This window comes from Pan paniscus, chromosome 8, assembly GCF_029289425.2.
Source record: "Pan paniscus chromosome 8, NHGRI_mPanPan1-v2.0_pri, whole genome shotgun sequence".
Taxonomy (NCBI): domain Eukaryota; kingdom Metazoa; phylum Chordata; class Mammalia; order Primates; family Hominidae; genus Pan; species Pan paniscus.
In genome coordinates this window covers 55,827,260-55,852,097 of record NC_073257.2, presented here as the reverse complement: position 1 = coordinate 55,852,097, position 24,838 = coordinate 55,827,260, and the positions used below count along the sequence as shown (strand labels likewise).

General features: G+C 52.4%; 2 protein-coding genes across 10 annotated transcripts in view; both read right to left on the bottom strand.

Annotated features, from left to right (window-relative positions):
- Window positions 1–579, bottom strand: part of CSGALNACT2 (chondroitin sulfate N-acetylgalactosaminyltransferase 2) — a 47,952-nt gene extending 47,373 nt beyond the window's left edge. For all 8 annotated transcript variants that reach the window (XR_004664612.3, XR_004664613.3, XR_008619917.2 and 5 more), the window contains exon 1: window positions 456–579. The gene's annotated coding sequence lies outside the window, so the exon portion shown is untranslated. The remainder of the gene's footprint in view (window positions 1–455) is intronic.
- Window positions 1–24,838, bottom strand: part of RET (ret proto-oncogene) — a 76,566-nt gene that overhangs the window by 14,792 nt on the left and 36,936 nt on the right. Inside the window, exons 11-20 of one of the 2 annotated variants that reach the window (XM_034930365.4) lie at window positions 24,381–24,637; window positions 22,362–22,509; window positions 20,613–20,720; window positions 19,339–19,553; window positions 18,820–18,942; window positions 17,006–17,076; window positions 15,210–15,347; window positions 14,036–14,135; window positions 12,299–12,446; window positions 456–10,909 (exon numbers count right to left, since the gene is read on the bottom strand). In XM_034930365.4, coding sequence (XP_034786256.2) covers window positions 10,752–10,909; window positions 12,299–12,446; window positions 14,036–14,135; window positions 15,210–15,347; window positions 17,006–17,076; window positions 18,820–18,942; window positions 19,339–19,553; window positions 20,613–20,720; window positions 22,362–22,509; window positions 24,381–24,637 — 1,466 coding nt within the window. In that variant the 3' untranslated portion in view covers window positions 456–10,751. Of the gene's footprint in view, window positions 1–455; window positions 10,910–11,515; window positions 12,447–14,035; window positions 14,136–15,209; window positions 15,348–17,005; window positions 17,077–18,819; window positions 18,943–19,338; window positions 19,554–20,612; window positions 20,721–22,361; window positions 22,510–24,380; window positions 24,638–24,838 lie in introns of those variants that run through there. The other variant, XM_055092672.2, reaches the window with a different exon arrangement.

The following is a 24,838-nucleotide window of genomic DNA, read 5'->3' as shown; positions in this document are numbered from 1 at the left end:
TTTTAAGGTGCATTCTCCGACAACGCCAGAGGCTCCCCATCTCCTCCGCCCCACTGAGCCCTCCACGACAGAGCATCTTTACCGGCGCTCGCTCTGCCATCTACAGATAAAGAGGGGCTGAGGGCAGAACTATTTTAACGCGATGACGAGGTCACCACTGATTAAAAAGTTTATCCACTGAGAGGAGCAGAGATGGTGATGAATAGGTAAAAACAAAACGAAACAAAACAAAGCCCAACACTGACAAGCGAACCAATCGTCTCTGGCCGCGCTTTCCCTAAAACCGGAGCCGACTCCGGCAGGCTCATCCCTGAGAGACAGGGCCCCCCGCAGGACCGGTCCGCTAGGCGACCCCACCCGACCAGACAGGAGCCCGCAGCCCCGGCGCCCGCACCGCCCGGGCCGGAGCCGGCGGGAGTCGCGGACCGGCGGGCGAGGCCGGGCCAGGTACTCACCGCGCTCGCCCGCTCTGCGCTCCGCCGCCTCCTGCGCCGCGGGCACACCCGGGCGGCGCCTCACGCCTTGGGCCCGCCGCCGCCTCAGCCACCCACCCCCCGGGCGCGCCGCCGCGCCTGAGAGGCCACCACTTCCGGCGCGCGCGAGGAAATGAGGCCGCCGCGCGCCCGCGGCCCCGCCCAGGAAGCTCCGCCACTGGCAGCTGGGTACCGATTCATCACCGACGTGTTAAAGTATCCGTGTGTGTGCCTCCAAAAACCGTTTGTGGAGACAGCAGAGTGCCCGAGGCAGGAAACCGCTCCGGCCTGGAGGCGCCCCTGCCCGGACTCGTGGACTGCAGTGCTGTCCCGCCCGGAAGCCGATCCTGGGAGTCCGAGCGGGGCCGCGGGGCCTGCGTGGCAGCCGAGTCGAGGGCTTCGGGCCGCGGGGCTGTGGAGCGCCCCTTGGCGCTGGGCCGCCGGCAGCCGTGAGCGCATCACTGCATTTCCCTGGAGGAATTCCTCATCTGTTGAATGAGGGAGTTGAGGCAGACACGCTGGGAAATGGCTTCGAGCTCACACACTGATTTTCGTGAGTGGAAAGAGAAGCCCTTTCTTAGGCGTCTTCCATACCACTGCATGTTCCAGGGTCCTCCCCGGGCTCGCTGTCTCCCACGCCACCCCGAGCACGGCCTAAGCGGGCGAGCGAAGGCGCGACGGCCCCGAGAGCCGGCTGTGGTGGGTGCCGGGCGCGTCACCGCGGGCTGGCGGGGGAGGGGACGCTGGGAAGCCCTCGAGAAAGAGGAGCCGCCACCGAGCAAATTCCCATCTGCCACGCACCGCAGAGCCTCGCCCTCCGCCGCCAGCATTTTCTTTCTTTGTTCTCCTAGCCCTACAAACGCTGGGTTTCCTTTCTCATTCGTGGACTTTTTTCCCTGGATCCTTACTGCTCCTACCCTGTGGCCGCACGTCTGGCAGATGCGCGGGGGGCGCTGCTTGAACCCCCGAATCCTCACAAGCCTCTGTGCAGCGGCCACGGCCCTCAGCTAGCGGCGGGGAGACTGAAGCCGCAGGGTCAGGGTTAGTTGCCACGTGTTTTAAATTCCTATCCAAACTTCCATTATAATTGTTTTTATTTATTTATTCATCTATTTTTTGAGACAGGGTCGCGCTCTGTCGCCCAGGCTGGAGTGCAGTGGAGCGATCACGGTTCACTGCAGCCTCCCCACCTCCGACTCCAGCGATCCTCTCGCCTCAGCCTCCCGAGTAGCTGGGACCACAGGTGCATGCCACCATGCCCGGCTAATTGTTAATATTTTTTTTGGTAGAGATGGGGCCTCCCTCTGTTGCCTAGGCTGGCCTTGAACTCCTGGGCTCAAGCGATCTTCCAGCTTCGGCCTCCCAAAGTGCTGGCATTACAGGCGTGAGTCACCCCGCCTGGCAAGAATTGTTGTTTTGAAACTAACTGAGGTTCTCCCATCAATGGATTTAAATTGTTACTTTTTAATGATTTTTTTTTAAGTAGCCAAATACTAAATGTATGTAATTTGAATGTGGAGAGAAGATAATGCATGCTTCAAATTATGTGGCTGATCATGGGTGATACACTGGGATATAGTTGTAAAATAAGTAGTTCTCCTAGGGAAAATATTTAAGTACAACTGTGTTGGGTTTAATATCAGAAAAATGTAATTAAAAACATTTCCTGCCAATAATTTCCAATCTGATACTTAAACAAAACAAAACAATAAAAGTTTCCCATCTCTTTCGGGCCTTTTAAATTTCTACCAAAAGTAAGTGATGCTGGCTGATTCCCCTGCTATAGCAAGTTGTGAATAAATAGCCTTTGCTGGTTTCCACAGTTTTCCTGGTGATCCCATGGTAAGTCTGTACTGCTTGTCCCTGAGGTCCCCAGGCTTCCACCCATTGTGCCACCCAGAGGCCCCTCATGCCTCCATGTTCTCGGCCTATCAGGTGCGCCGATGTGGTCAGCACTAGGGCTCACCTCACTCTGCGTGGAGGTCTCTGGCTATTTATTCTCAGTTTGGTACTCTGGTTTTGTTATTGATTCTCATTTGTCTGGCATCTCTAGTGGAATCAGGCCATTCTTTTTATCCCTTTTCACTGTATTTTGTGTTAGTGTTTAGTGTTGTGCTGTCAAAAAGTGCTGCTTGTCATAAGAAGGAAAACCATAGGAAAGGACACAGGCATGGGGCTCATAAGCCTCTTGTTTGAGCCAGCCTCGCAGCTCATGATTTAGCAGTTCTCATCACACCGGCCTCTACTTGGAGAAACTTTGCTGTGGGTTTCCAGTAAAACTGAATGAGGTTCTCTTCCGTCTCGCTTTCATGTCCTGAGAGACACAAACATTCCATTTCTCGCCAGCCTCACCAGCCAGCATTCATGGTGTTGTCTAAGTTTAAATCTCCCCCTCCAGAAAAAACTCCTGCTTCTTACATATACTCTCTTAACAATTCTAATCCTTACGCCCATCTCTGAAAAGCATTAACTTCACCAAGGTTGATTTGGTGAAGATCTTATTTGGAGAACATCTAACTTGAACAAAATTGCTCATTTGAGAGATGCCTTAGAAACGAAAGAGAATAAGATTTCTTAGGCCCAATGAGCAGCCTTTTTTGATTGGTAGTCAGAGGTCTCCAAATGATATTCTGATTCAAAAAGTGCTTCCCTGAAAGACTCTTTGGCTAAAGCTAATGAGCGATTTGGCAAACTTAAGCAGCAACAACCTAGACTCATTTTCCTAGTAAATCCTTCTGCTTATCATCCATTTGCTTCCCTAATACAGCTCTCCCTCTTCTCCCCCTTATCCTTCTGATCTCTTCCCTTCCACACATCTGTCCACACTTCCCTTCTCTTCCTCTTGTCCAGATCCCTGCCCTTTCACAACAACCCTCCTATGACCCCAGGATGCCAGCTGCCTCTCTGAAGGCCTATTCCTCCATGAGCCCCATATACAGACAACTGTGGAATTTAAACCTTAGACCCAAGCTAGATTAATAACCATAATTAAGGATTTCCCCAAACCCAGGCAAGATCAGCAACTATGCATAAAATAATTAAGAATACTTTGGTCAGGCACTATGGCTCACACCTGTAATCCCATCATTTTGGAAGGTGAATCAGTGAGGACTGCCTGAGCCTACAAGTTAGACCAGCATGAGCAACATAGTGAGATCTCCATCTCTATGGAAAAAAAAACCCAGGCATGGTGGTGTGTGCCTGTAGTCCTAGCTACTCAAGAGGCTAGATGGGAGGATCACTTGCGCCCAGGAGGTTGAGGCTGCAGTGAGCCATGATTGCACCACGGCACTCTAGCCTTGGTGGCAGAGCAAGACCCTATCGCAAAGCGGCGGGGGGAAGCATGTGACCCAGTGTTACCTAACCCATATCAACTTGTACACATTGACCAGAACCTTGCATGCTAAATCCTGAATGGCAAAAGTTGACTAGACTCCCCCAAAAGGGATCCTAGGATCCCACTGTCCACAATAAAACTGAAGAGTTAACAAAGAGGCTCAAAACATAGGGCAAAGTCTTCTAAAAGCCATATCTCAAACATTCCCCCCACCAAAAAGATTAGACCATAATCCCTTGTCATGCAAAAACAAACAAACAAAAGAACCTGCAGGAGTTTTTTTTGGGATAGGCTAGAAAATACATTGTATCATTTGGGAGTCTAGAAAGTGGCCCTTTCATTGCTTGTTGTCAAGGAGCTAAATCTGAAATCGGAGACCTAATCAAAAACAGAAATGAAAATGGGAAATAGCCCCTTAACCTGAACTACAACACCTGGCAGACATTTTAAAAGTGCTTTAGAACAAAAATAAGACAGGACCTAAAATTAACTTGTGGCCCTGCTGATCAAACAGCTGGGTGGCCCCTCCCCAGCCAGTCAGCTACTGACAAGTGCACTTATAGATACTGTATACACAAGGGACACTGGGAAAAAAAGATTGTTCAACTTAGAAAACAAAAATCAAGACAAAAAGAAAAATCCCTCACTTGAGATCAATGAGGTGCACTGGGGAAAGGAAAAGCACCAATATCCTGCAATACCTTTAAACACCTGCCATGCATTAACCATACGTAGAAATGGTGCGTTGGTTTTCCTAGGGTTGCTGTAACGATTTACCACAAACCGGTTGGTGTAAAACTGCAAAAACCGTAACATCACCCTTGGTTATTCAGCAGTCTAACTGGGGAGTTACTGACTCATTGTTTATGCAAACAATCAGAGCAATGTTCTCATCTGTGGGAATCCTGTTGTCATAAACTTATCATTAACCCTGGCAGAAGTCATTAGCAATGCCCCTTCTTCCCTAGATGGGGCACCTATCAGTCTCAACTCATTGGCATGAGTAGTGATGGACAGTCTCATTGCTGTAGATTTCTTGTTGGTTGGTGATGGCCTCTGTCACTGCTAATACTGCATCTGGATCAGTGAAACAAGAGAAGGTAGTACAGGTCACACATCACCTTGAGGCAAAAGCTATTTGGCTTTCTAAGGTTGATCCTCATGGCCTATGTGGGATTTGCTCTTGGCCTGCATTGGTCAGCTGAGGTTTGCGTTCAAAGCGTCTCACAGGGACAGTTGCTCTTTTTTCTGTCATAGTGGTCCTGATGTTGTTCCACTGCATCCCATTCTTGTCAAATGAGCACTGTGATGCTATAACAACAGAAGGATCAAGATCTCACAATACAGTTGACCAGAGAGACAACTGAATAATCTCTGAGCAGTGAAGAGCTGGATCTCTAGACTTCCTTGAGTTGGCCAACGTTTTACAAACAAGAAAATGACCAACAAGGGGGACTAAGAGACTGAACATGCAAACAGACAATGGCCAGACCACATACGGCCAGAGGATTTGAATCAGATTCTCTGCAGAACTAGCCAGGAAGCCAAACCACAGCCTCTGTAACAATTATCCCAGAATGGTTAGGACTTGGTCAGGAACTGCAAGCTTCCCTATTTTTTGCCCACTGAACTAAACAGAGAAAGCCACCTGTGTCCCCCACACCAATCACATAAGAGGCCCTCCTCCTGGTTAGCTGCCTCCGGCTTCCCCAGGCCAACAAGCCCCAATCACAGCATCCCTGAAGGCTTCTCCTCACCCTCCCCACCTTTTATTTTTTACTATAAGGCTTTCCCACTCCTCTGCCTGCTTTTGAGTGTCTGCCAAAAGTAAGTGATCCTGGCTGACTCTCTTGCTATAGCAAGTTCAGAACCAGTGGCTCCTGTGGGTTCTCATATGGGTAGCCTTTGCTTATTTCTACAAAGTTAAAGATTGGAGGTAATTGTGTGAATATCTCTTTAAAAATAGTGTCCAACCACACTTCCTCTACTTTTTCCAGTGACTGTCTTGTGAGACACTACAGCTCTTCCATCCTTGGTGTCATTCTTATTTTTAGAAATCATTTGCTATGATCTTACTTTTCTTCCCAGACACTGAAGTCCCCCAAACCCTCAGTGTGCTCCTTTACCATGGGGTTCTGAGCAATCTAAGAGCTTCAGGCCCTGTGGCCAGAGTCTCCAGGAAAATTCTCAAGCTCTTGAAAACTCCCAGAAGAAAGGCACAAAATATGGAGCAAGGCATACGCCCTAGGGAGAGGGGAGGCTCCAAGACATGGGTGCTGCCTGGCTCCCTGCAGTCCTCTGACCAAAGTCTCTTGCCCCTAGAGACCCCTTCTTCCATGGGAGAGTATAGAAAAGGATTGATGTGCAGGTGAGACAATCGAGCAGCCAAGAAACAGGTTGCTCTTCTGTTTACATTGAGAAAAATACACAAAAACTTGAATGTTTTAAATGAATTTCATATTTTTATTCAAGAAATTGACAGTCTGCATGGTAAATATTGTCTGTGTATGAAATATCAAACTTGTTTCCTTCTCAGAAAATGAAAAATGATTTTTTTTAGCTTTAGAATTCACTTACCTTGCTTACCAGCACATTTTTAGCTTGAACTGCTCAGTGTCATCTGAGAGGATGCAGGTCTATGATCTCTCCCAGTGTGGTAGTCACAGTGGCTGGGGTAGTTTCAGACCGCAAGCTCCCTCCATGATGACCTTCACATTTCTGCAGCCCCCACAGTGAGATGTGCCCCTATAAAGGATCCCCTGCCCGGGGTCCAGCTGAGAGATCTTGCTTGGCCAGGTCCTGTGATTTAACACCTCAGAGACATCTGCAAAAATACCTGGTCACTTGACACAGCACTCAAATTTGTAGTTGCAAAGATAAACTGTGATTTCTCCAGGGTGTTCAGAGTGTTTGCCTCCTTAACTCCTGGGAGCAGCCTGCCCTTGCAGCCCTCAGACGGCCACTACCTGGCCTCAGCAGCAGGACACAGTAGTGGCCCCACGCTGAAAAGTTCTCTACATGCAGGTTCTTATGACCTCAGCTAAGACGATCCTTCCTGAGTCCCAGCTCCCTGAAGAGGTGGGAGACTCTACACAGTTTCGGTCAAGGCTGCTGCCATGGAGAAGGGACAGGGCCACAGCAGGAGCCCTGGCAGAGAGGGTGCTTTCCCTGCAGGCGCACAAGCCTAGGACTTGCACCTGGAGCATCTTCATGTGGAAGATGTGTGGGGCCACGCACACTGCTGCATGCACCCTGAAGACCCACCTTTCTGCTTTTTCAGGGCCACAGAGGTTAGGATTCCCTAGGACTTCCTAGAACCACCCCCCAGTTGTGAGGACCACTAAACACAGGCGAACCTCAGAGATACTGTTCCAGACCACCCCGGTAAAGCAAAGAAGATTGAAGATCCCAAATAAGTGAGCCACACAAGTCTCTTGGTTTCCCAGTGCATATAAAAGTTACACTTTACACTGTACTGGAGTCTGTTAAGTGTGTGACAGAACTATGTCTAAAAAACAATGTACATACCTTGGTTTAAAGATTCTTTATTGCTTAACAGTACTGATAGAGAGACATGAAGTGAGTGTGGGCTGTTGGAAGAATGGCCCTGATAGACTTTCTCGACGACTCAGCGTTGCCACAAAACTTCAATTTGTGAAAAACGCAATAAAGCAAAGAGCAATAAAACAAGGTGTGCCAGACACTATGCGTGAACGCACCCGAGGCAGAGAGAGGCACCGCTAACTGCTCCACCTGCCTGCGGGAGAGGCTTTCTTTATATGTTAGAAATTATGCTTTCCCTTCAAAATTTCTTTTGTGTATGAAGTATTTGTTCAAGCCCTGTTCTCAGGCACATTCAACTAGATTTCTGCCCACATAAGCTGGCCTCGTGGTGGGAAGAAATCCTTCGTGAAGGTTGGCAGAAAATGTGTTTTTAGGGGAAAATAAAACAGCAAACATACACAAATAGTCCTAATGTAGAGTCTACATTAGGGGTGGCTTTTAGTATTAACTTTTCTTGGCGTAGATTTCTACTTTCAGAGGTAAAGGCTACAGCAAACAGCTGGCTCTGGAGATTACGTTCACTTCCAGCCCGTGGTCCAGGCTGAAGGAGGAAGCGGTGAGCAGACACAGACACCCACGGCTGGGAGGCGGGGCCTCATGGGCCTGGGGCGGGCACTGGGTGAGGCGTGCAAAGGCCTGCATGTACACCACCTGGCGAGGCGTGCAAAGGCCCACGTATACACACGTGTAATGTGTGTGACACAGGCCGTTGGCATCTGACACAATGCAATCGCAGATGAGACTGATGTTGACAACAACTCCCGTTTGCCCACTGACCCATCAGCTCCACGCCCGGCATGAGAAGCTCAGAGAATTCCTCGGGGAAGACATAAACAGAAGTAGTGAGTATGTCAGGCTTCATGGTGGTTCAGGACAGTATTTTCCCTCACACTTCTAATGGCCTTCCTCAGGACTCGGCATTTTGTATTCCGTCTCCCACAGCTCTAAGGCCAACTTCAAAAGATCAGCAACAAGCAAATTGCTAGAGAACTGTGAAGACCTAAACTTGACACTGGCTGCTGCTTTGTTCTAGGGATGGACACCTTTAAGGAAGGGATTCCTTGAACAGTGGAGTTAGCTGAGTTTTTCAGTTTCTATCAATGTGCCTATTCACATGCAAATGTACCAGATAAGCCAGCGATATCTCCGGAGCCCCTAGTCCTCGACCACTATTGATGCCTCAGTGGTTATCATGATAGAATTCTTTGTGATGTTTTAAATATTGTATGGAAACTACAAAATCAGAAATCTGTTGTTTCCAACTAGAATGTTAAAAAGAAAAAAAGTTTACACATTTTATGATACACGATTTTATTTACACAACTGATTTTGTTAGTCACCTTGATTACAAAAAAAGGAACACGATCTGGTTTAATGACCTTTCATAAATAGATTTTACAAATTTTAATAACTGACAGATTACTACTTAATACTCAGTAATACTTAATACTTAGTAATTTCTGCATATACGTGTATGAAAATTCCAGTAGAGCTAATAAGGATGGGGACTTTTATAACTCAGGAATAGACAATTAGGTTATTGGTCAAGGATAAATTGGTCAAGGATAAATTCCCCATCACTGGGTCAGCTGTTTAGACCTGGAGTTCTTACCCTCCTGAGAACAAACCTGTTGCAGCAATTCACACTTACTGTGTAGGCATTTTTAATAATTTGAGAAAGTTTATTCTTATTTCTGCATTTAGTAAGACTATCATTAAGAATATCTGAAAACCAAAAGTTTACCATGTCTATAGATATTTGTAAAAGAACTTATCACAGTGTATCTGAAAAACAGCCCAAATTAGAGCCAGGTTACGTGTCCAATAAGCATTTTTCAAACTCTCCCTCTGGGTGTGTGCGCACACACCATAAGGCTCTATTACACACGCATCCAAGCCTTGGCCTCACACAATGCCACAATTTTGCTGTTTTTGTGAAATGCCTATATAAAATACAGTATTTGAATGAGACTATTTTAAGTCCTATCAGTGCTTTAAGTCTGAAGAGCAGGCAGTGTTTTGGTAATCCGACTCTTTTTCTGCGAAGTTACAGTGCTGACAACACAGCCAGAAGAGCTGCTGAGACTTCCCAAAAGCTGCCCCCACAAGACTGGAGGAGTGTTGTGCATCTGTGACCACAAACAAGCAATGAAGAATGACCAGAAGCTTATGAGTCATGGTCAGAATCTAAGAAACAGAAACATCTTGTAGCAGCATTAAATTACAAACACAGGAAGAGCTGATCCATGGGCCTTTCACACAGGCTCTATAAGAGCCAAACACCATCTTTTTCACATCAGAATTGTAATCAGAGGTGTAGCAGTCCTTGGTCATTGTCATTGCTACTTCTAACACAGCTAGCTAGCCTGTCCCTTTATAAGTAAGTTGATAAGATTCAAATTAAAGTGAGTACAAGCCCTACCTGCTCCTAACAGGTAGGATGACCCACTGCTTTCGCCTCTACTTGGCTGTGGGGTGTGCTGCAGGCTGGTGGCAGGTGGGATTCACAGCAGCAAAGCCTCTGCTGTCAGCAATTCTGGGACTCCAACAGCCCCCTTTCTTCATACTGTTCTCATCAGGGGTAGTGGCTGCTCAGTACCGAACACGTGAGGATGATGTGGTGGGCCCGGGGGACAAATGTGTCTTGTGAGCCCTCTTCCCTGATACCACCATCCACATAGTAAAGATGGCATGGAATTTCTCCATTGTGCTAAATCTAGGAATCATCTTAATCATGATGAAAACCAAATGTCTTCCTAAGGAAAGGTTGCATGATTTAAAAAAAATCATTCTCAAGATCTCGAATGCTGAGCCCAGGCCCATCCTCGGGTCCCCTCTTCCCCTCCAGCCCTGGAGGGGCATTGACACTACCCCCAGGCCCCCCCCGCAGGCTCTCATTCTGAATAAGGACAGGTCATCAGGGCCAGCATTTTTCCTACTGCCTTTTTTGTGTGTGTGCTTCATGTTTAAATTTTTTTGCCTTATTTGGCGGCAACTAGAAAAATCCAACAGTTCAGGTCCAATTTCATACACCAGGTAGTAAGTGTTGGACCCACACATGTGAACACAGAATGTTGGTGGTCACTGATGGACACAGACCAACACTGGGTGCTGCTGGGCACTGAAGAGAAAGGAATGCTTAACCACTAAGACTCAGAGCTCTTACCCGGTGTGGCATGTCTGCTAGGAGGGAAAATCACCGGCTATCAGAAGTAAAACCACCTTGGAAGTTAAAACAAACTACCAAAAACGAGTCTGCCACCTGGGAACTGAACACGGCTCGGCCAATGTGACGTTCACAAAGAAAGGGCCGGTAGACTTTCCATTCTCAGCATGTTTCTTCCCCTTGTGAGTCCATTACCTTTCACAAAGAAATGTTAACTATCAAACGTGTCCATTAATTTTGCCGCTGAGGGTGAAAGCATCCAGTTAGCATATACACTATCATTTGCATATCTTGGAAACCCAGTGTTAGTGCCATCAGCTCTCGTGAGTGGTACAGGACTCTCTCCAGGCCAGTTCGGGTCTGACATGCCTAAAAATGAAAACAGATCATTTGTTCTGCACTGAAGAACCAAAACTTCAAGTGCAGACAGTAAGGCCTTGGCAAAACTCCCTTTGATGTTCAAACCAAACTCGTGGTTTCTGTGCCAATTATATTAATGGTTTTGTGCTCCAGGTTTCCAAAAACACTGTTATAGTTAGGGGAAATATCATGTGCTCTCTTGGTAAATGTAACTTAACAGACACTACCAATTTTGACTTTTATGAACTTGAGACTCTCTAATCTGATGTATATTTGTCGAACTGCTTAACTCTTTTTCTAAGGCAGTGTAGGGCAACAGCACACTGCTGCACTCAATGGCTTACTGCAGTGGAAACGTTCTATAAAACATTCTCTAACGTAAAGGAGGCACTCGTCTGTTGTCTGAGCCTACAACGGAGAAGAGGACCTTCCAAATCGAGGGCGCACGCGGGCCAGCCTCATAGCATCGTCAGCACAAATGGAGTGTGGCACTAGACACAAAGCCAGTGAGGAGTCAGTGAGTCAGGAGGCATGCAAGAGGAACCGTCTCAGCTTGAAAAAAATGCTTGAAACTCCAAGATTTCAAACAATCAATGATGAAGTTAGGAAACAGAAAAAATTTCAAGTATTTAATCGAAGACAAAAGAAGGAGTTTTGGCAAGAACCATATTTACTGTCCATTGTAAGACCACAGCACCACAGACCATGTTCTTTCAAAAAGCAACTGCTCCAGCTTTAGCACTGACTTCATAAGTGACAACCGTCCTGAAGGTGGGTAAGGCAAAGGATGTGAAAACAGCAGTGGGGGTGCGTCCTCCCAGGGCCAGCCAGCTCCTGCAACCTCGCTACCCCTGATGGAGGAGATGCGGCTGGGACTGGGGCTGAGGCTTGGCCAGTGGCTGCTCGCCAGTGCCAGGTGGCCTCTGAGAGGCACCTGCCTGCCCAGGAGGGGTCTGGGGGAACCTGGCTGTGCTCCCAGTGCAGGCTGAGTGGTGCTGGTGGCTCCTTTCTCAACTGAATACCTCCCCAGATTTGTATATTTATCCACTTAGTTAAAGTAGAAGTACTATGACTTGATTCCCACCCCAGAAGCACCTTATTCAACCTGTTCTTGGTCTCCCCTGAGAGTTCCGCCCTGATCTGTTTTTTCCTCTACCATCCTAAGTTGCTGGGCAGTGTGGTAATTACACTTATTTTCACATCCTTTTAGAAAAACATAGTTGCAAAAATGCCTAAATGTAAACTGGATGCAAAGTCAGACATTTACAAATAAAAAGGTTCAGAGCAGACTTTGGTTTTGTTCAGACCAGAAACATTTTTAAAAAGCATCACAGAGAGGAAGGATAGTGCAGAGGGGACAGCGGTGCTAGAATCTAGTAAATGCATGGGAAATTCTACCATAGAGTTTGTTTTCAATCCATGTGGAAGGGAGGGCTCGAGGGAGGGGGGCATTATTACAGTCCACCAGCGGTGTCTCCTCCTCTGAGAGGCCGTCGTCATAAAGCAGGGAGTCAGACGGAGTGGACGCCGCAAGGTCCAAGTAGTCCTGGAAGACAGAGATGGCCGGTCACTCCAAGCCATGTGCCACAACTAGATACAACTCAGGCCCCCCGCCACCCTCAGGGCAGAGGCTCTGGCTGTGTCTCCACCTCGCACCAATCTCCTGACCTCTCCAAGAGACCAGGGCCAGGCTGCATAGAGCTCCCAGGACTCCTGGCTGGCCTGGTCCTGCTCTGAGGTCCCCATCACTCCCCTGGGTGTTGTCTATTCTGTCTCTTCCCCTGGAAAGTCACCTCCCTGGGGAAAGAAATGTGCTCCCTCAGCGTCTTATCTCCAGGGCCTGGAGGGCAGCCCTGGGGAACGCCTCATCTAGCTGCCCCTGGCCCAACCCAGAGATGGGCGGCACGGAACCAGCCCGCTGACAAACCCTTGGGCTCTGGGGGAGCCCACTGCAGCCACATGCCAGGACGCAGCCCCAGCCTGCTGGATGTTTTCCAGCTTTCCCCAAGGACCCCTGCCATCTAGAACGTCACGTCAGGGCTGAGTTCTGAAATCTGACAGTGCTGTCAGGGTGCACAGGACCCTGCTACAGGCACGGGCTCCCCAGCACGAGGGGCCACTGGCATCTGCTCCTTTCAATGCCCAGCTTGAATGTGCACAGAGGGGCCCAGCGTTTTCCCGGCTGTTTCTCAGCACTGTTCTAGGAAGGCCAGCACCAGTGATCGCTTCTGTTTTGAACAACCCTGCATTCTTAGGACTTGAAGTTTTCATCCAAGCGAGACAGTGATGTGAAGTTTTCCTATGGGGTCCTAGCTCCTGCATCCCGCTATCCAAGTCGGAAGAAGTGACAACTCAGTAAATGTGCCAATGTTAAGACAAGGCCTGTGTGTAAACCCTGTGAGGGCAGGGCTGTGCTGGTCTTGTTTATTTGCATTCCCAGCCTCTGAGACATAGTATGGGTCCTAGCAGCTGCCTGATGAATATTGGTTGAAAATGTGTAGACCTCACAAACTGTACTTCCAGGCACACAGGCTGACTCTGGCCACCCCCTGATATGCTTTGTTTGGCCTACGTTCGGCTCTGGGAAATTTAAATGAATTGTTAACAATAAAAACTGGGAGACAACATAAACCTCATAAAATTCAGAAGACCCGGCCCATTCCTGGCTCCTTTTTCTGCAGGCCACAGGTACTCCAGCAAGGAACCCTTTGGAGGGGGCTGGCTGTTTGCCACAGTCTCCACTGCTCCTTACTCACTGCCCTCCTCCAGCCAGACTCCCCTCTGGGCATCTGAATTTTGGGCACTTGCTTTAACTCAACTTTCTCATTTTCCATTATGGAAAACTATTTCTTTTTGGCTTTGGAATGTTTTCCTCCCATGCCTGTCTGTAGAGAGCTTTTCCTAAATGTCAAGAATCTTGGTTTCTTCATGACTTGAAAAGAAGCCCAAGCGGCCTGGCCTGAGAAGGGTTCAATCTGCTGTCTGCATGTGGGGGAGAGCATGACTGTCTCTCTCTGCACAATCCCACTGTGGCCCCACACTGGGAACTCTGAGGGCTAAAACTACTGCCCTGGGGTGAGGCTGGAGTCTCCCCAAGCCACTTTCAGCTTGTGGGAATTGGCCCCAGGCACTCACTCTGCTCTTAACCATCATCTTCTCCAGGTCTTTGCTGATGTCCGCAAACACCGGCCTTTTGTCCGGCTCCTGCTTCCAGCATTGCAGCATCAGGCGGTACCTGGTGGGAAGAGCAGACAGGCCAATATGATCCAAGCAGGGCCAGGTCTCAGAAGGACAGCCCACCACAGCCATCGCACCCTGCCCTGTACCCTGGGCCCAGTGTGCTCTGTCTCCAACTCCAAAGCTATTTCTGCATCGCTGACATCTCTGAGCCTCGTGGGACTGGGGCATGGCCTGTTGCAGGATCCCAGCCCATGGGCCACTGTGCTCAGGTCTCTCAGAGCTGTGGTCCAGAATCCTACAAGCTTCCCTTCCCTCCAAGGGAGATTCATTTTTACTTCCCTTGCAAAGACACTGGTAAACAGCTCACTGGATACTATGCTTGCTCTGGCAGCTAAGTGAGAAGTGCCAGTCCTTAAAACTCTCAAGAAGGATGAATTGATTGAGGGCTTTTAGGTGTGGAGACAGACAAACAAGAACCTTTGGCAATCACACGTCTGTCCTGCACCGTCCTTGCTTGCCTGGGTACCCAGGCAGACCACAGCGCTCCAGCTGGCCACCAGCTGGGGGCCCAGGGAGGTGGTACCTGGCTTCTCGGCCCAGCATGCCCCCTCCACGCCCCAGCAGTGTGCACACTCTGTGGAATGCATGTACCATGCATCTCTGCCTCTGGGCAGCCCTTTCTCATCTGTTCTCAGCCTGGTTTCTAAGACCATCTCCCCTGAGAGTGTAAAGGTTTCAACCTCTCAGGTTGCAGCCCAGGCTGCCCCTGCCTGGCTCTGCACCTCCACTCAGGCACCCCTTAACACGTGCCACCTGGGCCATCTGGAATTACCTTCTCCTCCCCAAGTGTCCTGCTGGGACAGCTCTCAGCCCTTGAGCTTGCATTGCACCAGTCTCTGCTCTCACTCATTTTTATAAGACCCCCTAGGAAGCCCACCAGCCCTCAGCGGGGTAGGACCCCCAGCATCTACTGCCACACCCAAGGATGGCTCTCTAACCTCTGCCCTGCCCACTCCCCACCCCCCACTTCTCCTGGTTTCTCCTGGGGCTGCTCTGGATGAGGAGGGAATGCACACAGATGTCCCCTCCCTTCCCAAGTGAGGCTGGGCCAAAGCCAGTCTCCGCTCACATCTCCTCGCTGCAGTTGTCTGGCCTCTCCATCCGGTGGCCGGTCTTCAGAAGGTTGAAGAGCCGCTCAGGAGGAATCCCAGGATAGGGGTTTCCCCCTAGGGTCACAATCTCCCACAGCAGGACACCAAAAGACCATCTGCAGAGAGTGAAAGGACCAGTGAGTGGCTCCACCTGGCCCTCACAGAGCCCTCCGGGGGGCCCAGATATCCACCCCCACCACCAAGCACCTGCTGACCCTGTCGGCTTCAAGCACAGATGCTCACAGATGTCAGCCTGGGTCTGGCTGCTCAGATGGATGTAGCATGAAGGTGGGGAAGGGCAGCCTGCCTGCCTGGCCCCTACTCCATGAAGCTGAAGTCCTTCCCCAAGCCACTCCCATCAGAGCAGCCACACGCACAAGGGACACATGAGGCTTAAGATGAATTCATGATTAATGAATTAATGATACATTAATTAATTAATATCATGAATTAATCTTAATAATTCTTAAGATTCTCACACTTAAAGCGGTGAGAATGCAGACCACCAGACTCAGAGTGCCTTGTATAGTTCTTTTGCCATTTCTATGTGCTTGGAAAATTTCATAAAATCTTAGAAGGAAAAAAAGCTATAGAAAAACATTTTAACTGTGAAGGAAAACTCGCTTTGCAATGGGAACAAAATCATATCACAAAACAGCATCGCATGAGCCCATTTAGGGCAATAAAAAGTATACATGTGCACACCACGGAGCACACCAGAGGGCAGCCAGAGGTCACTGGGCGGTGTGGTCCAGTGACATTCAGTCTCTTCTTTATGCTTTTCTCTGCCTTTTCCAACTAGCCTACAGTCAGCTTATATAATCGGAAAGCTGTTGTCCAATTGCTTATTCACAGCCCACAGTATTTAAGATGCACATGTTGGCCAGGCGTGGTGGCTCACGCCTGTAATCCCAGCACTTTGGGAGGCTGAGGTGGGCGGATCATTTGAGGTCAGGATTCAAGACCAGTGTGACCAACATGGTGAAACCCTGTCCCTACCAAAAAATACAAAAAAATGAGCCAGGCGAAGTGGCACGTGCCTGTAATCCCAGCTACTCAGGAGGCTGAGGCACAGGAATCGCTTGAACCCAGGAGGTGGAGGTTGCAGTGAGCCAGGATTGCGCCACTGCACTCCAACCTGGGTGACAGAGTGAGACCCTATCCCCTCCCCCCACAAAAAAAGAGATGCACATCACACCTCTGCTGACTGTAGAACACTTTAGAGGCAAGAATCCTGTGTTTTAAAAGTGATCAGCTCTTGTCATTGGACCTGGAAGAATGAGATTTTGGCTTCCACCTTTGAGCAGTTTGGGGCACACCAATCTATAAACTCACACAAGGCCATCTTCAGGTGGAGTCCCCAAGCTCCACTTGTGGGTGGGGGCAAGTCACTGGGTGCTCTGCCTAAGCCCAAAGCCCTACTCAGGACCACAGGAGGGTAACTGCTGGGCTGGGCCTGAGTCACCAAGGGACCCAGAGGGAGGCATGGGACTAGCAAGGGCGGGGGAGGCTGGGTTACTGGCCACCTGCTCGGCTCTCATGCTCTACCGGAGATTTCAGAACTGCAGCCTGGCCTGGCCCAGCCATTTGCCTCACGAACACATCATGAAGGCCCCTCAGTGAGGGGGTCATTGCAGAGGGCTAGCACTGCAGACAGGTGCTCAGGGCCAGTGCAATTCCCTGGCCAAGCTGCATAGACGGGCGTCGTGGCCCCACTACATGTATAAGGGTGTTTCTGTAACCTCCACCCCAAGAGAGCAACACCCACACTTACACATCACTTTGCGTGGTGTAGATATGATCAAAAAGGGATTCAATTGCCATCCATTTAACTGGAATCCGACCCTAAAGAGGAGATGGAATAAAGACACTGAAGTTACTCTAACTCTCTAGGAAGGAGGGGTAAAGGAGAAGGCCAGGCCCTATCCCTGAGCTTTCAGTAACCAGAAGAGTGTTGTAGACACTCCTGGGCACAGAGCTGGCCACACACATCTTTGAAGGGGCTGGAGCTCCAGCCTGAACCTCCTGTGGATTGCTGAGATGCTGGCGGGAGTCAGCTGCCCACCCACAGCCACACAGGGCCAGCTTGTCACATGCCACAGGCCTGCCGGTGGTGCAGAGCAGTGCTTCCCTATGCATGGGCCTGGAACTCCCCCTGCAAGATCTCCCCTGGGGTTCTGAGGGCCAATGTGTTTGGGAAACCAACATCTAGCATTTCCATGTTGGGCACTTTGCCAGCAGCTACCACACTGAAGGAGCCTTGAGGGAAGGGATTTGTCTGTGTGCCTTGGGGGAGGCTGTTTTTTCTCTCTTATTGTATTGCAGGGTGCTTTTAGCATCTCTGAATGAGTGCCCCCAGCCCCCTACATCCCTCATCAGTGCTGGGGTCTGACCTAACAAATCCTTTCCAGGGTGACTTGAGAAACAGCTTCTCCACAGACAAGCCTGAAGGTGCAAGTCCATTTTTAAAATGTGTACCTTGGGTTGTAACACAATCTTACTGTCACTTCTTTTACTTAAACACATGAGGGATTTATGTCCTTAGTGCAGTGTGGCTGTCTTGGCAGTAGTGTGTGACAGTGTAGCCTGCACGTCTTGTATAAGAATGCCTTCAGCTTCTCTCCCTGGAGGACCAGTGCATCAACAGGAAGGCTCTGTCCACACCCTCCACAGGGCAGGGGCCAGCCCCTACCACTTCCCCCCACAGCAGTTCTGAGATCTGCTGTCACAAGGGAAACCCCAGAAGAAACGGAACAGCTCACAACCCCTGGCAACACAAATGGCTTCTCCAGACCCCTCAGAGCAAAGCTGAATCATAGGAAGTCGCCTTTTGTGGTTTTCTTTTCTTCTTCTTCTTCTTTTTTGAGCAGGGTCTGCTCTGAATGTCTGGGCGGCATGGCCTTTGAGCAGCACCCTGAACTTGCCCTGCCTGGGCTGCCACTGGGAGGCTGCAGGAGAGGGGCTGACATGGGCAGAAAAACTAAGAGGGCCAAGGCAGTTGTCCCGGGACTAGGACCATGGTAGGGAACCAGGTGTCCCCAAGGGTGCCCACTGCCTGTTTCATAGACTTGGACAAAGCTGGGCTGCGTTTCTGGATCCTGTCCAGGGGGTTCCTATGCCTCTAAACTCACCCAGCCCAGTGTCCAAGGCCCCTGTGCGGGAGAAGCCTCACTTGTAAAGCAGTTCATTCCTTTTTGCAAAGAATGACGATCCTGCTAATTTCATCCCACCCTTCTTTGAGAAAAGAGCTAAGGTCATATCAGAACGGTGACCTTTATTCTGCAGAAGAGGACTGTTAGTTCCGCAGCATGAGGTGGCCTCTGAAAAGTGCGGCAAGGGCCTCGGGTCAGTGTGCTGCCGGGGAGGGGTGCCCTGGAGGCCCTGGAGGAGAAGGACATGGCAGAGGCTGAGCGGAGTTCTAATTGGGTCCTTGGGGACCCAGGGTCAGAAAGATTTGGGGTGAGGGCTATAAAAAGCTTAGAGCTCCACTAATCTTCGGTATCTTTCCTAGGCTTCCCAAGGGCACTGCCTGCCCCATGGTGCACCTGGGATCCCTGGGAGCCCCGCCTCATCCCCGGGACTGGGCACCTTGCTCCTCTTCACGTAGGAATCCTCTTCATAAACATCTCGGGACAAGCCGAAATCCGAAATCTTCATCTTCCGCCCCTCAGCTACCAGGATGTTTCTGGCTGCCAAGTCCCGATGAACGAGCTGTGAGGAAAAATAGCACGAGTTGTCAGGCCATGGCCAGGCAGCAGCGGTCACTGGCTCAGCCTGGTGTGACCAGCAGAGGGGTGGTGTGTGGCCCGGGTAGCGGCCTGGTGAGACCTGGGCCGGGGGTGTGGCATGGCAGGGGCGTGGTGGAGTCAGGGTGTGGCATGGCAGGGGCGTGGTGAGCCATAGCATGGCATGCCATGGCAGGGGCATGGTGGGCTAGAGTGTGGCATGGTGGGGGAGTGGCAGGCCAGGGTGTGGGTGGCAGGGGCATGGTGGGCTAGAGCGTGGCATGGCAGGGGCGTGGCAGGCCAGGATGTGGGTGGCAGGGGCGTGGTGGGTCAGGGTGTGGCCTGGCCGGGGCTGGCTGGGTGCAGAGCCATATGCACGCACCTTCATCTCGGCCAGATACTGCATCCCCCGTGAGATCTGCCAGGCAAATGAGATGAGGTCGCCCATGGTGAGGGCCCGCTCATCCGGGTGGTCCAGGGAGCTGGAGTTGCGGCTGCCTCCACTGCCCAGGTAGCCAGGCCCCACTTTGCGGCTCTCGCGGAGGAAGCCCCGCAGGGAGCCGTATTTGGCGTACTCCACGATGAGGAGGAGCGGGCCTGGGGGCGGAGAGAGGGGGCCCTGGGCGTGCGGGTCAGGCAGCTTGGGTCTTCCAGGAGCCAGGGGTGGGAGGCCGCAGGGCCCCCAGGCCCGGCCACCCAGTGAGTAAGGGGGTGGACACATCCCTGCCTCAGGCAGCACCGCTGCAGCTCTGTGGAGAGCGGAGACCTTGAAGCCTCAGCTTTCTCTTGAACCACTTGCTCTCTGCCTCCTGCTGCTCGTGTGGGTGCCTCCTTCTCGAGGTGCCTGAGGCAGGCGACACTGCCCTGGGAGGCACCCCTCCCTGATGCTAGGACACCACGCCTTTTTGCCTCCTGGGTCCTGGCCCAGTGCAGGCTGGGGATGCTGATGGAGGCAGAGGCCTGCGCAGATGCAAGGGTTCCTGCCTGGCGCTGGGCTCTGCACACAGCCTGCTCCCTGTTCCCGCCCGTCCTGCCCCAGGCCCAGCCTCCAACTCTACTGGTGCCGACCACAGTGCCTGCTGCGCACTCCCGGTGTTTGGGTTCCCTGTCCCTCTCGCACACACCCACACACGCATGCTGGGAAGCCCCTGAGCAGCATGGTGGTTTGGAAAACCAACAAACCAGGCTGGTCTCCTGGGTCTTTATCTGAGAAATGGTGACAATGTTCCTGCCATGCAGGGCGGGCTGGGGTCACCTGAGGTCACAGCACACCTAGTGCCCTGTGGTGCCCTGTGGTACCCAGGGTACCCTAGTACCCAGGATGCACTGTCCATTCCTAGAGCTCCCTGCCCCACGGGCCCAGCCCCGAACTGGGTGAGGACACATGGCAATGTCACACCAGAGACCTCTGAGTAGCCCTGTGGGCCCAGGGAGTGCCGCTAGCACGGGGCCCCTCTGATGGAAAGTGACCACTCAGCCCGTGGACTCAGCTAGACACAAGCTCCAGGCTGGGGCCTGAGCCAGGCTTCCGGAAAGAGGGAGAATAGGAAACAGGGCAGGAGCAGTAGGGAAAGGGAGAAAGAGGGAGAACAGGGCTGTATGGAGCCCCCAGCCTGGGTGCAGTGGCTGCCCACCTCACCCTGCAGCTGGCCTTACCATCCTGGCTGCAGGCCCCATACAATTTGATGACATGTGGGTGGTTGACCTGCTTCAGGAGGTTGAACTCTGACAGCAGGTCTCGCAGCTCACTCGGGGAGGCGTTCTCTGAAATGCAGCACAGAGCAGGTTGCAAACGATCGCTCCTGGAAGCCCCTTCCATGACCATACCAGGTCAGGATGGACCTGCATCGCCTTGCCCAAGTTCAGACAGAGAGGCCTGCAAAGACGATGCTGCTTGAGGCTTCTCCCAGCCTTTGGGGTCAGTGGACAGGGGCCTCATCCACCCTGAGGAATAAGCACCCTGAGGAGCCAGCAACCACACATGCCAGATCTTTCCCCAGAGTGTCCCAGGGCTGGGCCACCTGTGTATGTGGCATTATGTTCCTGTAGTCGTTGTCTTTAGAAGACAGTTGTCCACAGAAATTCCCCGCATTAATCCTTCTGGAAAGGTGAGGGGTACCCACACACCCACTTGTGGGGAGAGGCCCTGGAGAAGGTGGAGAGCCATGAAGGAGGTCCACACACCGCGACCAGGCTCCCCATTTCCCGCTCCTGTCTGAGATGGCCAGCCTGGAGCCCAGGCATCTCCTGTGCTGCTGATGTATCCGTCACACACACGTCAGCAGCTCACACTCCGTTAGTTACCGAGAAGACCCACATTAGCACTTGAGATAAAGCAGTGTTACCAGTGCACTGCACACCTGACATTCTGGCTTATTCTTAATGAACAGCATGATTCCCCAGAGAGTCTAACTGTAGAGGCATGATGGAAACAGGACGAGGCACCACAGGGATCACCTGCCCAGCATATGCGTCCCGATGGTGGCCAGAGCTGTGCTGGAATGCCCAGCAGGTGCCTGGGCCTGAAGGTATTCCAAGAGTCAGAACACATGGCTAAGCCATCCCTCCCAGGTCAGCTGTCCCACTGCCCAGCTGTGCCGTGCCACCTCCTCTGTCCTGAAAGGTTGTCTGGAAGGGAGAGGACAGTTGGGATTTGGGGCCCCAGGACCCTTTGGACCAGGTGTGGGTGGCCTGGGGCTGTGCATGGCTGCAATGGAAATCCAAGGGTCTCCCTGTGCCCCTGGAGAGTCCGGGGTTTTACTGGCTTGGAGGTGAACCCAGTCTGGGGCTGGGTAGGCATCTGGAAGCACCCTGTGCTGTGCAGCCCCCGACTACTGCAGATAATTGTTATGTACACCAACCACTCTCCCTCACCGCCATTCAGCCTGGCTGTTCACAGGGCTGGGGCCTGGCCACAGAAGAGGGGGCTACTCAGTGCAGTCGCATGCCTGTGTGGGTAGGTGCATGTGCCCATCGAGAGCCAAACTTGTGGCATGACTGGGCATGCAGGCCAGACAGGCCCATGGGGGTCTCTTGAGATTGAGGGCCAGTCCTTACTGGTGGTCTCTTCACCAGGACCCCAGGAGACACTGGGCTGAGAGGAATGAATGGGGCAGACTGGAGTGAAGACAGCTGTCAGCTCAAAATCAAAGGGCTTTTTAAATGTTTAAAGCTTAGATCTTCAGTGGCACTGGCACAGCAACACCTCTAGAGACTTCCAGGGAGAGCAAAGTCCTCGCTCTGCTTCTCTAGGCCCAAGTGGCCCATGGTAGGGGTCCCCCAACTGCAGCCGCTCTAGAACAGCAATGGGGGCTCTTCAGGGTCCCATGCTGGGCAGGAGGGGCCTCACCCGCCCCCCGCCCCGGAGACTCCCCCAGGGGCACTGTGCCTGTGCCTGGCAGGTACCTTTCAGCATCTTCACGGCCACCGTGGTGTACCCTGCTCTGCCTTTCAGACGGAAGGCCGTTGCCTTGACCACTTTTCCAAATTCGCCTTCTCCTAGAGTTTTTCCAAGAACCAAGTTCTTCCGAGGGAATTCCCACTTTGGATCCTCCTATGTTGGAAATGAGGGAAGGGGGAGAAGAGGGGGGAAAAGTGTGAGGATGACAGGGGAGGAAGAAGGCAAGACCCTTAAAGGAGGCCGCATGGACAAGTTCCAATGTGCAGAGAACCGGCTGTCATCTGAGCCAGCGGCAACGCTGCCTGTCTCTGCCCTGGGCAGGACCCCACGGGCAGGACCCCACAGCCAGGCCCCTGAAAGCTGCTACATGACAGGTGTGGTCACAGCATGGCTTGGACTCAGTACTTCGACCCTCTCTGGTTCCTGGTCTACTGTCTCCCCTGACCCCTGCCCCAGGACTAAATGAGCACCAGGCCCAGCCCAGGACCTCCGGCTACAGTGGAAGTGTCCAGGACAACTTCTCTACATAGCCACCCCTGCAAAGAAAGGCGCCACCATGTTCCGCCTCAGAGTGTGGAAGCACTGCTCCTCCAGGGCTGCCACTGGCCCTCACGCACCCGCTCACCCTGCCTGCTGGCACTACCACCCTGCCCTCCCACCAAAGTTCTATCCACACATTGGGCCCACTTGGGACTGCTCCAGATGCCTTCCCAGACCCCCACCCTGGCCCCCAGTACTTGAACTTTGACCAGGGAGGCCAAAGCCTGCCATGATTCAGGAACCCTCCCTTGATGTGCCAGCTCTGGGCATCCGTCACCCCAGGTCTCCTGCTCCTGGGCTGTCCTGGTCTGGCCCCACATTCCCTGGGAACCCACAGTCAAGGTCAGTGTCGATACTGCCATGGCTTCCCTGCCGCTGTCACCTCCACAGCTGGCACTGGAAACCCGTTTACCACACTCCAGAGACTGCAGTAAGCACATGAGGGCGACATCAACCTGATCCTCTCAAATATTGAGGTTGAGTCATGGGTCCAAGACCTGGTGCTGATGAGTGTGACTCTGGAGCTGACTGGGGTTAGGGTGGTGGTCTCTGCCAGCAGCAGCCCAGACCAGTGCGGCCTTCCTGGGCAGCCTCACACAAACCCACTGGGTTTATGAAGGACTCTGGTGGCTCATCCTAGAGCCCTGCCATGAGGCTAAGCTGCAGCCAGGCCAGGATGGGGACCACCAATTAGGAAAGCTGGTGGGGAAGCGGCAGTGGCCACATCTGGGAAGGCCTCCTTGGCCCACACCCTTACCGAGGGCTGGGTGTTGCCTGAACGGAGGCTCCAGGGCCGAGGCCTCAGGCTGAGCTGCACTGTGGGATATGGCCCCTCCCAGGAATCCCAGGCCACCTCCCAGCCTGAGATGGGAACTGCCAGGGCCCTGTGGCCACTGGGTGCTCAGCTTCCTCCCTGGAGGCTCCTGCCGAGGAGCTATTCACGCCACCATAAGCTGCGTGGCTCACCGTTCACTCACACCCTTGGCTCTGAGCCTCTGTTACTTCCAGAACTGGGCTTGGCTTCCAGCGCCCTGGACAGTGCTAGTAGGAACACTGAAGGGGCAGGCCACCACCAGAAGAGGGCAGAGGCACCACACAGCAGGCCTGGCCGGGACAAGGAGGCTCCAGGATACTCGGCACAGCCTGGAGGCTCTGAGTAGCACATGCAGACCTGCAGGCCAGGCTCCCCAGAAAGGCACCCCCCTCTGACTTCAGTGCCCCTCCATCCACACTGCTGCTCCCCTGCCCGATGCTGTGACCCTGACCACTGCCTCTCACCTGGATGGGAACGGCACCTCATCATAGTCCCACCCCACAGACTGTCCCCACACAGCGCCCTAGGGAAATGGGGGCAGAACACAGGCCTCGTCTGCCCAGCGTTGGCAGCCCCTCACAGGATGGCCTCTGTCTCCCCAGCTGGCCTCCCTCCCTGGAAGGCAGCTGGGGAGGGCAGGGGATCTTCCCTGCCCCGCAGGGACCCTCACCGGAATCTTGAAGGCATCCACAGAGACCTGGTTCTCCATGGAGTCCAGCGAGGGCCGGCGGGCACCGGAAGAGGAGTAGCTGACCGGGAAGGCCTGGGCGGGCCTCCGGAAGGTCATCTCAGCTGAGGGGATGGGTGGCTTGTGGGCAAACTTGTGGTAGCGGTGGATGCAGAAGGCAGACAGCAGCACCGAGACGATGAAGGAGAAGAGGACGGCGGCTGCGATCACTGTGCGGCACAGCTCGTCGCACAGTGGATCTGTGGGTGGGGGTGGTGTGAGGCTCGGCACCGCCAGAGGCTCGGCACCACTGGGTACAGGCTGCGTATGCTCTGCCTCATGGCTCTCCAGCCTGCCGTGTCCGCGCCAGCTGGGAAGTGGCCGTGGAGGTGTGGGAAGGCCTGAGAACACCCCATCGAGCATGGGTACTGCCATTTACTGCCCCCTCCTAGACCACTATT